Source organism: Lepidochelys kempii, chromosome 12 (assembly GCF_965140265.1).
Source record: "Lepidochelys kempii isolate rLepKem1 chromosome 12, rLepKem1.hap2, whole genome shotgun sequence".
NCBI classification, from domain to species: Eukaryota; Metazoa; Chordata; order Testudines; family Cheloniidae; genus Lepidochelys; species Lepidochelys kempii.
In genome coordinates this window covers 15,637,212-15,652,019 of record NC_133267.1, presented here as the reverse complement: position 1 = coordinate 15,652,019, position 14,808 = coordinate 15,637,212, and the positions used below count along the sequence as shown (strand labels likewise).

Below are 14,808 nucleotides of genomic sequence, written 5' to 3'. Positions count from 1 at the left end.
AAAGTTCTTCAGTTTGTCATACGGGACTGTGACAGTATTGTTAAGTACTCTGTCATACGCAGGGCTTAATATTCATCACCGCATTGCTATGTAATGTAGTAAATTACACATGCAAATATCATAGGCTCTCTAGCACTGAGGAAGGGGGATGAGACACCCACTGACATCAGTGGAGCAGCTCACAGTGGAGTTATTGTTTCAGGCTGTATTCATATGCAGGAGGTATGGTCTTTCAGCTGAGAACATCACATAATTTTAGTGGAGCGTCAGCATGCTTCCATGAGACAATGCAAATTTCGAGACAGTCCCTGTGAGTGTAGGATAGGGTTTGTGATGCTAATACGGGTTAATTTGAGTAAGGGATTCCTGAGATACAGCCCCAATCTTCTGGAAAAAATCCAGTATTTCATAAAGTTCACAGATTCTAGCAGCTTGTAAGTTTGAAACCCACTGATCCTTGTCAGAAATCTGAGAATGAGCTGTGTAAACATAGGGGTGAATCCACCTCTTCAAGGTGTACATTGGGTTTGAGAGAGAGAATCTGAGTATGGAAGATAATTCAGAGAACACTTCAACTGTTTGAAGAGAAAATAAATTATACATGTGAATGCTTGCTTTGAGGGGATGGTGAATGGGGTGGAAGAGTAGATGGGGAGTGGGGTGGAGAGGTTTAAATCTACATTGGAGGATGGGGTGTTACGGAGAGAGGAATAAATGGCAATGGGTGGTAGGGAAAGGAAGAGAGGGTTGGGGCTCAAGTAGAGGGAGGAAATAGGGATTGGTGGAGTGAGAGATGGAGGTATAGGGTTGGGTGGGCCTGTTAGCCCCAAATTCTATCCTACCAGGTATGTGCCGGGATCCGGGCGAGTCCTACCTCTGCTGTGTGGTCTGGGATCAGGGAAACCTTGCTTTTCTTGGTCTGCTGAGCCCCTTTCCTTGCTCTTCCATGTGAGCTGCAAAATGGGGATAACAATGTAAAGTTCTTTAAGCTCTACTGTTGAAAAGCACTATATGAAAGCTAGGTACTTCAGTAGTACATCCGCTGTAAAGCTGGGTGAGAACAACAACTGTCTAAATGACCACAGTCTCCTACCAGAAAACATGTCTCTCTTTCTTAAAATAACAAAACAGAGAAAAAAAACAGAAGGAAATTAAATGGCAAAAACTTTAACTCAGAGTTAAGGTTGCCCAGCGATAGCTCATGACCTTTCAGAAAGTCAGGTTCAGCAAAATTCAAGCTCTTGGAAACAGAAGTACAGGAAATAGAAAGTTAAGGTAAATGTCTGCTCAACCTTAACTCTGCCCTCCTCAAGTGATGCCCCAAAACACACATGCTTGAAATCTGCCTTTTCGTTGCAATGCAGAGGCACTACCAGCACCTGTCCTACACTTACAACAGTGAGCGTACTCCCCTGATAGATTACCACCCTTGTAAAATTTAACAACCACTTTTCACGGTTTTATAAACCCTTCATCGTTGCACACAGGAGATGAACTAAACCTTATGTTTTCTCCTACCTATCATTAAATCTGCAGACTGCTCTCACTACTGACAATACTCATAGATAGGGCCCTACCAAATTCATGGCCATGAAAAATGCATCATGGACTGTGAAATCTGGTGGTCATCCCCCCTCCGCCCCCGGTGAAATCTGGCCTTTTGTGTGCTTTTACCTTATACAATACAGATTTCACGGGGGAGACCAGTGTTTCTCAGATTGGGGGTTCTGACCCAAAAGAGAGTTGCAGGGGTGTCGCAAGGTTATTTTAGGGGGGGGATCACTGTATTGCCACGCTTACTTCCGCGCTGCCTTTAGAGCTGGGTGGCCAGAGAGCGGCAGTTGTTGGCCAGGTGCCCAACTCTGAAGACAGCCCCCCACCAGCAGCAGCATAGAAGTACGGGTGGCAATACCATACCATACCATCCTTACTTCGGCGCTGGTGCGGGGCTGTCTCCAGAGCTTGGCACCCAGCCAACAGCTGCCGCTCTCTGGCCACCCAGCTCTAAAGGCAGCGCAGAAGTAAGGGTGGCAATACTGCGACGCCCACCCTCCCCCCAAAGAAACTTATGATCCCCTCCCCTCCGGCAACTCTTTTGGGTCAGAACCCCTACCATTACTACACCATGAAATTTCAGATTTAAATAGCTGAAGTCATGAAATTTGCAATTTTTAAAATCCTTGGACTGTGAAATTGACCAAAATGGATCATGAATTTTGTAAGGCCCTACTCATAGCTAAGGCTAAGATTTTTTGTCATGGAGGTCACAAGTCACAGAATCTGTGATTTCCAGAGATCTCGGTGACATTTTCCACTTCAGCCCCAGCCACTATGGCTCCCCCCACCTTCCGCAGCTCTCAGTTGCCGCGGGCAGTGTGGGGGGACCCTGGCGCCCCAGCAGCAGTGAGTGCTAAACACTCCTCCCTCCCCATTTTGTCAGTTATTTTTAGTAAAAGTCAGGGACAGATCACGGGTTTCTATGAATTTTTGTTTACTGCTTGTGACCTGTCTGTGACTTTTTACTAAAAATAACTGTAAGAAAATCTTAGCCTTACTCATAGCAAGAAACCACCAGTGCCCTGTTATTGACATAACCTACACAATGCTGTATTGAAATGATGCAGAGTGGAACCTCAGAGTACCCATTCACCCTTTTCCTTTGATCACAGGCATTGAGAGATTCAGACTGACATCTCCTCATATCACAGCCAAAGCTATGATGTTTCTCATATCACAAACACATCTACCAACCTGTCCAATCTACTGCCTCCACCATTCAGTACCGATATACCTAAAATGCTGAATGCAACTGGAGTGCATGCAGACAAATCCCAGTGGCTTTTGCCAGCTCCAGTGGGACTGAATTAAGGTTGAGTGCGTGTTTACCTTAACTATGTATTTCCTGGTTTTCAGAAGTTTGAGATTCGCTGAACTCTGTTCTGGATAGACACAAGCAATCAGTGGGTAAATGTATTTGAGCTAATTTAATTTTTTTTGCCATTTAATCATTTTAAAAAAATTTGCTTGCTATAGTGAATAGAACTTCGTAAGGTTTATGTAAATGCTGAGTGACTGACCATAGATTGTATTAAGGATGCCATTATATAATCTAATTAAAACTGTTACACGTTTCCAGTTGAATTAAATGCTCTTGATCAAATCAGATTATAACATCGCAGAACTCGGCCAGTTAGTAAGCTATAGTTCATGTAATAGTTACAAAGGAGCCCTAATTAAATAGAGCTGCATCTTTCCTTCTAAATTTTTGTGCAGACTGCTTTAAACATTTCTGTTTACACATCTTCGTTTTCATGTGTTTTCATATTTAAGTGAAGTCTGAGTTTTAGACCTATGATATTTGAAATGGTTAAATCCCCGATTCTGCAGCAACTGATGTTTGTGGTTAACTTTACACAATGTGGGTAGCTCACTGATTTCAGTGAAGCCACTCAGTATGGAAAGTTAAGCATGTGCATTAGTCTTTGCAGGATCAGGACGTAAGACTGAATGATGGAGAACGGGGCTTCTGACTCCCTGAGTTGCAAATAAAAGTTTGTGTGGCATCAGTGCATAGAAATAAGTTTATGGAAGTAACTATGAATGCATCAAATTTCAGATTTTAATATCTGGGGTTACTTGTAATAATTTGTATTTGATCTAATGTGTCACGTGTGCAAACGCTATTAGTGTATCCTGGCAGTTCTTAATCAGCTTCAATAAAGTTTACTGGTGTTTGGCAAGAAAAATGGCAAACAGACTATCGATTCTATTTTCTCATTGGCTAATTTCCAAAACAAAAATTGAATAAATAGTGTATTTCTATTTTAATTTGAAAACAGATTGACAGCCTCTACCAGACTTCAGCTCAGTGAGATGTGAAACTGTCCAGATGTTGTACCTCAACTATGTGACTTATTCTGGAAATGCAAACAGACTTTTAAATGCATTGGTGCTACCAGTTGCTGCAGTGATACAGAATGTTAATGACGTTGATATGCATGTGCCCCATTAATAAAGATGAAACAAGTAGTGTATTCAGGAGCTGAATGGCTGTGTTATTGTAAAAGAGCATCAGAAGAAGGTATTGTTTTTCAGTGCAGAAATCTGTGAAAGCCTAGTGATTAGAAAATGTTTGGTTACTTTAGATGTTTCCATTAACCTTCTGCTGCTGTGTCATAGCATAACTTTTGGTTTGTTCTGAAGCATGAGAAAAATGTACCTTTGTTTTGGGCGGGGGTGGTGGTGAAATCAGCATGAGTGTTCGTTATAAATGAAAAGCTATAGCCACTTCAGCGGCTTCTGGATAGATTCCAAATATGGGATCAAACTGAGTGACAGGAATATTAATAGATTGGGGAGTGGGGCTGGCTGAATGCAATAGGAGAGAAGATGTGAACCAAAAAAAAAAAATCACCAGAATTAGAGGGTAGATGACTAAATCATCAGTGAAATAGTCATCCACTAACCAAAATTCAGCAAAGTTATAGACATCAAAAATTTCAGCTGGAGAATATATATTTAGCCTATGGTAACTTTTACTTTCTGAATATAAATAAATTGTGATCTATTTCCAGTGATTATTTAAAGGAAAAATCATCAAGTGGTATAGTACAATTTGTAGAAAGCTCTTTTACTCTATCTCCTGATAGATAATCTGCAGTTAAGTGTTTTGGAACATTACTTATTTAAAATTTAATTTATACATCCTATGGCTTCCAGTTTACCAGAGCATTTAAATGAGATGACCTCTTCTTTCAATCTTGTTCTCTCTGGCACGTGTTAAAATATAAGCAACAAAGTTAAATGTTAAGGATAGGTTTTAAATGGAATGGATAGAATCAGATATAGTCTGTTTAAAAATAAGTATTGCAATGAGTTCTGTCTGATGTGGTGTCTTATGGCAGATCCCATTATAAAACATCTCTCAATGTTTCTCACATTTCACGAACTATTCATTAGCGAGCTAGCTCAAATAACTAAACTTTCAGCTTTCTCTTGCTTCTTGGAGAAGACCTGACCTTCCTTCCGCTGTAAGTCTTCATTGTTCCACTGTAAGTCTTCTCTTCATTACTCTTACTTCTTTTGCACATCACAGGAAATTGAGTCTTAAACCTTGTGTCTTCAAGACCAGTTAAATTTATTTCCTTCTTCCCAGCAAATTTTTGTGTGTGCATAAGGTGGCAGAGAAACAGTTCTTCTAGCAAGTGCACCCCTTTCTATATGGGGACTGCACTGTAGTAGGCTTCCCTAAATATAAGCAAGGAATAGGCCTCTTTCAGAGGGTTGCTTTCTGTCTAAATCAGCCACTATAAATGGATGAATTACTCCCTTATTGCCCTTCCAACCCCTGTAGCTGAGACAGTTGCCTCTGTTCTGCCGGCATTGGAAATGAGATACTACCAAGGTCAATATTTCATTCTGGATTACTAAACAGCAGTACAGTGCACTTTTAGGCACCAGGATGGCCTTTTCTAGATATTTGTTACTGAAAAGTATGATCCACTTGTTGATTAGTCCTCATGATCCTCAGAGTTGTTGCTCAGGTGTTGATCTTGAGAACCCAAAAACATGGCTGTACAATAAAAAGTAAGGTGTGTTTGTGTAACCTTTCTCTGTAGTCGGTTTCATTCCATCCCATAGGGTGTTGAGGCTGATATATTTTAAATTTTTTTTTAAGAAAAGTGATACACTGTTGAATACTAAATTGACCTAGTTTATAAACATTAGCTTTGATTTAAAAAAATCGTGTATTAGACATAGTATCCTTCACAAATTGTACTTTTCAAGTTCTAGTTTTGTTCATTTCGTGAAAATACTACTTAGCTCTATGTCTTTGACATAGCATTTCATAGTAATAAATACACTTTATAATTTCTAAACATGGTAGGTTCAGAAGAAGTTTCATACATGTTCAGTAGTTTACCTAATATAACACAGAAATACTTTTGCTGTATCAGAAATGGACAGTCACTAAAATGCATGAAGGATCGTTTGTTGTGGAGAGTCTCTTCTCAAAAGGTCACTATATGTTTGGTTTGGCCTTTTTCTGGTCACTTAAAATTTAAAGACTCTTTTCCTTTTAACTTATATGTGGTTGTTGCATTTCATTGAATTTAAATTTTATAGTTCCTTTACATTCTAGTTACCCTTCTCTAATGTTTTGAATAATCACAACATATTCTGCAAAAATGTCTGTTTTCAGCTATCTTCAATGTCACCCAGCTACTTTTGTTTTACTCTATGTGAAAAATGATTGCATTTTAAAATGAATTCTTATTGTGCTTAATTTTAACTGTGATTCTCAAACTTAATGTTATGTTTGTTTTTTTGTTTATCCTAGGCTTTCTCTTCTGGATTTAGCCCTTAACGACACAGAATCGTTAAACGTTGGATCCTCTAGGAATTTTCCTTTGTAACTCCTGTACAACTATGTCACCAGATCATCTTTCTTGAATATAACTGCTTGGTTATAAAGTTTTAATCACAATGAATTCAGGCTTATGGAGTCAAGAAAAAGCCAGTTCATCCTATTGGGAAGAGCGTATCTTTTATTTGCTTCTCCAGGAATGCAGTGTTTTAGACAAACAAAATCAAAAGCTTTTGAAAGTACCCAAGGGTAGTATAAGCCAGTTTATTCAAGATCGTTCTTCTGTGGGACACGGCAGAAATATCCCATCTAAAGGCAAGAAAATGCAGATTGGTTTAAAGGTTCTGGAACAACCGTATCCAGTCCTGTTTGTGGATGAGAAAGATGTTGTTGAAATAAATGAGAAACTAGCTGAGTTGCTTTTGGCTATTACCAGCTGTGAGGAAAGATACAGCCTATTTAAAAGCAAAAGCCGATTAAGTAAAGGCCTGCACATAGATGTTGGCTCACCTGTGAGAGTACAGCTGAGGTCGGGAGATGATAAATTTCCTGGAGTTGTTCGCTTCCGGGGACCCTTGTCACAAGACAGATTATTACCAGGGATATTTTTTGGAGTAGAACTACTGGTAAGTTGTTTGTTTGTTTTTTTTTTTTTTTTGCATGCTTGATACATTAGCTCAAACAAAATTTGTCACATAGTTCAATTTGTAAAAAATGACATCCATCCAGAAGGTCTGGATGCCCTGCAATTACTTAAAATTGAATACAGAATTATACAAAGCATCTATTTTCAGCCTTGTTACTTCCAGCACATTAAAGTCAGCTAGCAACAAGGACAACTTATGGGTGGTTTTTATTATTTTTATTAAATGAGGCTCCAATTCAGCAAAGTATTTAAGCACATAGCTAACTTTTTTTAAGCATATGAATAGCCCTGGAACTTAAGCCAATATGACTGCTCAGGTGCTTTTAGTTACTCACCTCCTAAAATACCTTGCTGAATCAGGTCCTAATTGTTTACTGGAATTTCTCCAAAATGATGAATTATAATTCCTACAAAAATATTAGTATTTTTAATGTTTTGGTTTCTCTTTCCAAAATCCAGGAAGAAGGTCGTGGTCAAGGCTTTACTGATGGACTGTACCAAGGAAAACAGTTTTTCAGATGCGATGAGGATTGTGGAGTTTTTGTTGCCTTGGACAAACTAGAGTTGGTGGAAGATGATGACAGTGAACTAGAGAGTGATTATGCAGCTCCAGTTGACACGATGCAGGTAGAACTTCCACCTTTGGAGATCAACTCCAGGGTTTCTCTGAAGATAGGAGAAGGTATAGAGTATGGGACAGTTATATTCTGTGATGTCTTACCAGGAAACGAAAGTTTAGGATACGTTGTTGGAGTGGACATGGTAAGAAAATCTGATTTTAATAACTTTTGCGTGTGTGTTAGTGAAAGTACATGCAATTAGAAGATAAACAGGTATCTACAAGTTACTTCGATGGAGGCTAATGACAGGAAAGTGGAAAATCAACACTGACATATATAGATGGCATTCAGCAGCTATTTTTGGCATGAGGTAACAATATAGTATTTGACTCAAAAGTTTTTAGGCAGAATAGTCTGATTAAGTTGCCTCCACTGCGTTACTTGCTTTGTTAGGTATCACATGAGGCTTGGGTATTATTGAACTAATGGTTTGGCTTGTGAGTGTGATTTTTACATTTATTTTGCCTTTAGGGGAAATACACTGAATTACTTTTTCCTCTTTTGTTTTGGATTTTATTTTGGTATAACGAGTTTGTTTGCATATCATTTTTTTTTTTTTTTGGTCTGTATTTGCAAGAACACTGAGGTTTTGAAGAACGATACTTTACCTATCTATAAAATACTAAATCTTTTCTCTAAATTTAGTTGTCATGTTCATTTTGTTTAACTTATTCTTAGCAATTTCTGAAAAATTTACTTAAAATAAACAATACCCATGCTTTTGATAGAACCTGCAAAATGTTTTGGCCTGTGCTTCCTTTCCTGATTGCAGCGGCAGCAGCAGTTTGAACAGCTCCAGTGCTTGTTAGCTAACCTAATTATTAGTACAGAAAGAGAACTTAGTAGATGGCACATTCATGCAAACAGGAAATATTTGTGAGGTGGACTGGAAGAGGTAATCTTTTTTTCTTTTTTTATATTGCTTGTAAGATTGATTTTTTTTTTTTTTTAAGCCCATACATGTTATAAGTAAGTGGAATATTTTAACTCTTACTAAAAGAAGAATAAGAGTCTTCCATGGTGCAAAAACCTATTGTGCCATTGCATGAAGAATTGCATCAGTTTTGGCATTTCTATATTAATGACCAGTATTAAATCAAGAACAATTTTCACATTTTTATTATCTTTAAGGCACTTCTGTTAATTAATGATCACATGTCTATTGCATGTTAAAATATTGTAGCAGAACATTATCTGTTGCCAACATTTATGGATTCTGAGAATGGTGTACTATGGATTTTCTTTTTTTTAAATTCTATACTTGAAATTTTGTTGCTAAGCAAAAATTTATTTTTCAAACTTTGCATTTTTCCACTTTGTGCCACATATGGCCAAACCTGTATCTAAACTCTCAAGTGTGTGTGTGTGTTTTTTTTTTTTTTTTTTAAATTCTGTAAATACTTCTTTTGGATAATACTTTGAGATCTTTAATTTTTTATTTTTAGGATAATCCTATTGGGAACTGGGATGGAAGATACAATGGAAGACAACTTTGCAGTTTTGCAAGTGTAGAAAGTACACTTCTCTTGCATATCAATGATGTTATCCCAGGTATACTTTGTGGATTTGAAAAATAACTGGCTAGTTAATATGTAAATCAGTGCAAAGTATATAATTGCAAAAATAAGTGCATTAATATTTTTAAATATACCCCACTGATTAGCTTTCCTGGTATCTGCAACCCCTTCTGTTTATGCAATAACCATTCAAGTGGAGAGGATTTTTGATGGGAAGCAGATTGTCTAATGAATACTTGTGGATAAATATTTGAGTACTGGTGGTGGCAATGCACCCGTTCTTGAAAAGATTCTTATTAATCATCCATCAGATTGTGTTGAGCAATTGTGAATATCTGGAACAAGAAAGTAATTTCTTGTGTAGTACGAAGCTTAGGTCATCCAGTACAATGCAAATAATACCATGTGATTTACCAGTATCACACAATGCAAATACCCATAGTATTAATTTCTGAAACATCCAAGTTAAAACTGTGGAATGCATGCAGTTTGTTGTTCACATCGGTTCAACAAACTAACCTGCAATAACTACAACCCTTTTTTGTGTGGATACTTCACAAATGGTGTACTAAAATTCAGTTTTCAAATTGCGATTTTTCTAGCTCTGGTCAAAATGCTGTGCTCTGTGGTAATCAAAATTCTGATCTAGAATATGTAAACACCTAACTAAAATTCGTTACTTTTAGTATTTATATATATTTATAAAAAAATATATATTTTGGGGGGTGGGGCCTAGCATAGTTGTGGTATTACACTGCTGGGGTCTGTAACTACAACCTTCTCCCCACTCTAACCGTTCTTCAAGAGTACATTCATGCTGAGGAGTGGTGTGAAATAGCACAGACACATAATGCCACTCATGGAAGCATTATGTACATCTCCTACTCATTTGTTTAGTTTGCAGTACTTGGGGTGCACTGGATTCTGTTTAGTTTTTCCTCCAGAAAATAGGTTTCTTAAGGACTCCCACATATTATCCGTAAAGAACGTTTGTTGCAGCAGTGTTGATAAGTCATAAGTATTCAAAATTGTGGGTCTGTCTTAGTTGTTTCTACTAGCGACATTCATATTTATGCTTTTGAATAGGAATTTTAATATCACAAAACCTGAACTCAGTGAATCTAGTTTTTCTGCTTTTAAAATGTAGACTTCAAAGTACAGAAATAATTTGTGGTCTTTTACTTAATAAATACAACTGAGTATACCTTTTAGTCATCCAAAAATTAGGTTTTGTTCCGCTCAGTTTTGCTAAGTTGCTGTGTAATGCCCAAATATAGCAAAAGTATTTAAGCATATCCCTGCCTATCTTTAAGTAGGTGTGTAGTCTAGTTTATTTTATTTTAATGGAGTTACTTGCATGGTTAAAGTTAAGCATATGTTTAAATGCCTTGCTTACTTGGGGCCTAACAGTTCAAAAAGAATGACTATAGTCTTTTTTTATATATTAAATACAGTTTTATTGTCAACTGTGTCATGGTAAGTTGTTGGAACTTAAGAGGACTATACACTTTATCATGGTAAAATGGTAAATCCTTCCAAAAAAATCCCAAGTATCTTCAGGGGATGTTGTTTTGGATGGCTGGGCAGAGATAAGCTAATGTACTCCAGCAGAAGTCACTGAAGTGTGTTTAAATGTACTACTCCTAAGGGGTTATGCTGCTAAAATGTAAATGAACTGCTATTCAGAAACATGAGGGGTTTTTTTTATTTGAACTCTAAAAGATATGTTGCATGTTCCAAATCTTCTGATGTTATGCAGAAGAAATGATTTTCTGCATGCATGATAACTTGCTGTTTTCAATGAACTACATTTAGCGCATTGCGCATAAAATAGGCGGAAATGCAATCAACATTATATTTAAATTGTTGCATGACCTGTTTTTTTTTTTTTTTTAATTCTCTTAATTTTTTGTCAATTCTTTCTGTAAAGCGGGGGGAGAACATCTTCTACTTGGGGGTGAGGGGAGGAAGAGTTCTTCATTGGCTTGCAATTAATAAGTGGGTTTTTGACCACATGCAGAATATGAGACATTACAACATACAAAGACAAACCACAGCCTAACAAACGTATAATTGATATAATTTTGGAAAACTGAGGCAGCTAGATTGTGGCATAACTTCATTTAAAGTTATGCTTGTTTTGGGGGTCTTGTCTTCTATATTGTCATCTTGCAAGGTTCTATTATTTAGTTTCATTTTGCAGTGTATATTGTAGATTTTCCAGTAGCAGGGAACTGCTCCTTAAAATTTCATTCATAATCTCGTGAAAAATCCCATGAATAGTTCTGAAACACATTTTGGTTCTTCATGCTTCAACTTCTTGCAGTAAACATAAAATTGACATGTTACAAAATGCAAGTTTTTATCTTTTTGCTTGTCTGAAATGTTAAAGGATGTCTCGTGGAACAGTACATAAAATATAGTTAATGAAATGGGGGGGAGAACCTTACAATGAAATTAAAGTGTTTCTTACACCTTCATCATGACATCAGACCTATTCCAAGATGTAGTCATAAAAGGCCTGATATTAAAAAAATATATTGTAGGTCTGCTTCCTCAAGAATATATTTATGTGGAACATTTGTAAGTGCGCTTTTTAAAAAGGTACCATTGACTTGAAATCTGGTCCACTTCGAAAACTAAGTGGGGAATACTTTCAGGTACCTACCTCAAAATCCCATCCAATTATTGTGAGAACTGATAGGCCAAAATTTTCAAATCTGGGTGCCTAAACTTAGGCTACAAAAGCCATACTTAGGTAACTCATCATGAAATCAGTCTGATTTTCCCCTCATCCAACCCCCACTTTCTATAAGGTGATGGTCACCCACAGAGACCATTTAAATCAACAGGAGCTGCATGTGCCCAGTAGTCTCGAAAATCGGGCCACGTGTTAAGACTCTGACCTTGTATACCCAGGCTTGAAATCTTTGGCCTTAAGTTTTTAATAAGAGAAATGTTGATGATCGTTTTATTTTACTGATTCTTGGTAGTGGTAGTAGAGGGACATTTACTGTGCTTTATTGTACTATGGTTTTAAAGGTTTTATACTTACTTTTTGCCTTATAAGCATAGTTTTATAACCTCAGTTATGCTTGCACCTATGTGAAAAAACTAAAATTCTACCTCTATGCCTATTCTAGAGACTGTATCACAGGACAGGAGACTTCCCAAACTTGCCTTTGCCTCAAGAGGTGGTGGTGACAAAAGCTTATTCAATCATAGTAAGCAAAAGGTCACAGGTACTTGAGAGTAATTTTACTTCTTAAAAACAGTCCTTCTTACTTTATTTTTAGGGATGTTTGTAGGAAAAGGGAGCATTTTTAATTTATTTATTTGTTCATCTGCTCTTCCTTGGCATTTGAAGTCAGTCCTTTGTGAAATCATAATAAAGACTTCAGGTGAGGAATAGCAGCAACTGTTTCCATGAAAATGGCTGTAGGAAAAAACACTGGCAGGGAAATACAAAAAAATACATTGCATAGAAGCAGAATACAAAGCTGAATGTGGTTTTTTTTTTTTTTTTTTTTTTCCTTCAGTTTTCCTGGAGGTTCACTTAGTTGGTTGTAAATAGGTTTGGAAAGATTAGACGTTTCGGTAAATGTCAATTTCTCTCTGGCTTCTCCCCCCCCCCCCCCCCCAAAAAAAAAAAAAGAGCAAACCTTCTGTTGATGATAGGCAAAAGTAAGAAAAATGCTACTCGAGAATTTGTTTTGGTTAGGAATATTTACTGTGTATATTTTGACACATTATATTATAGTTTGTCTTTTAACAATGTTAAAGCTCTAACATTTTGAATCTCAGTGTCTACCTTCATTAAATTCTGAACCCCCTCCATAATTTTGCACAACTGTAAAAAACTTTTTAAATAAAATCAGTTTTTTGCCAAGCCAAGTTGTAAAATTACCATCTGCAAAGTGAATATTTTGCAAAAAATATCCCCACCCCCACTCCCCGGCTCCAGTCCTACATTAAATGGATGTCCATTGAGGTTTGTGTAACTCTGTGGGCACAGGGATCTACCTGCATGGAATTCAGTGTGGAATTGGACCTTAGTTTGCTCTTCTACTCTGAACTAGTTAATTGAATAATTAATTTTTATTTAAAGGGTAACCAGTTAAATAAATATATATGAAACTTCAGCTTGGACAATTAAAATAGTTTTAGGAGCAATGTTACCTCAGTGCAGGCTTTGAACTTTGTTGTCTTTGCTGCAGGAGTACTCGCTGCCCCTGGAAAGTGGGAGGCAGGATTGCTTGTGTACAAGATATGTAATGAAATGAGCACAAAGCAGGATTTTTATTAATGCTGTTTCTTCTAGGATCTACCTCCGAGCCTGGAAATAGAAACAGATCTGAATTTTTTTACACATTAAATGGCTCTCCAGTTGATTCTCAACCACAAACTAAATCAAAAAACACATGGTATATTGACGAAGGTAATGAGGGATAAGTTACCCTTTTATACAAATGCATGCTGTTTCACATAAGGCTATAATGAAATGTTCATTAGCACTGTGGAAAGTGAGTGTTACTTGGGCGGGGAGGGGGGAATCAAACTGTTTGAAATAGGTGTTCTGTGTTTGATCATGCCAAACATTGATGAATACCCCTTTAACCAGTGGTGGTCAACCTGCGGCCCGCAGGCCACATGCAGCCCGTCAGGGTAATCCACTGGTGGGCTGCGAAACAGTTTAACATTGACCGTCCCGGCAAATGGGACCTTGGGAAGCGGTGGCCAGCACATCCCTATGGTCCGCGTCCCTTCCTGCAGTTCCCATTTGCCGGGAACGGCTAACCGGGGCCTCTGGGAGCTAGCTGCAGGCAGCTGTGCAAATGTAGACGAACTGTCTGGTGGCCCTCCAGCAGATTACACTGACAGGCTGCAGGTTGCCCACCACTGCCTGAGAGGTATTATATACACTTTAATCTTAACTTGAAGATTGTAGCTTTTCAACTCTGTGGTAGGTAGGTATGTAACAAACTCATTGTATGTAAATGGGGGCGAGTTATACGTGTTACACATGACATTGTTGAGGCACATCACTGAATGTGGATGATACCTTCAAACCTCCTCCTGGTACATAAAGGAGTTTTATCTGACTCATCCTTCTGTAGTTTATTTAACTCTCCAGTTTTAAGTGGATCATAATATTGCCATATTCAGTACACCAGTTGTTCAGAGTTATAACAAAATCAGCTAGCTATGTTTGATAAAACAAAATTGTACTTGCATTTTTGTATCTCTAAAGTTTCTTGAAACTGCACACTTGATTTTAAGGAAATACCTAAAGCATGTAGGATCAGTAAATCTTGATAGTTTCTGCTCTTGTCTAACAAAAGACAGAGGTTTATACTATCCCCAGAAATTGCTTCTAGGGTCATAACAGGTGTGTGTCATCTGGCAAGGAGTTCTTATGGCTGAAACTGGGGAGGGGGACTGCTAAAAACATGGGTTTACAATGAAAGCACATACAGCAGTAACAGGCACTGAAGTCAATAAACTTAAAAATGAAACTGAGTTAAGATCATTCCTGGCTGCCTAGCAAATAATAAATGCATTATTTCAGTGTAAAATCAGTTTGAGAGAGAATTTCTCTGATTTAAAGTGAGTAAGAACTTATCGTTTCCTGGAAAGTAACAAGCATGAAGGAGTTAA

General features: G+C 37.5%; 1 protein-coding gene across 4 annotated transcripts in view; it reads left to right on the top strand.

Annotated features, from left to right (window-relative positions):
• The window catches only part of CYLD (CYLD lysine 63 deubiquitinase), a 46,785-nt gene that overhangs the window by 2,316 nt on the left and 29,661 nt on the right, over positions 1-14,808 (top strand). For 2 of the 4 annotated variants that reach the window (XM_073307652.1, XM_073307653.1), the window contains exons 2-6: positions 6,341-6,993; positions 7,473-7,775; positions 9,079-9,184; positions 12,294-12,392; positions 13,472-13,588. In XM_073307652.1, the coding sequence (XP_073163753.1) occupies positions 6,487-6,993; positions 7,473-7,775; positions 9,079-9,184; positions 12,294-12,392; positions 13,472-13,588 (1,132 nt within the window). In that variant the 5' untranslated portion in view covers positions 6,341-6,486. The remainder of the gene's footprint in view (positions 1-6,340; positions 6,994-7,472; positions 7,776-9,078; positions 9,185-12,293; positions 12,393-13,471; positions 13,589-14,808) is intronic. The other 2 variants (XM_073307654.1, XM_073307655.1) reach the window with 2 other exon arrangements.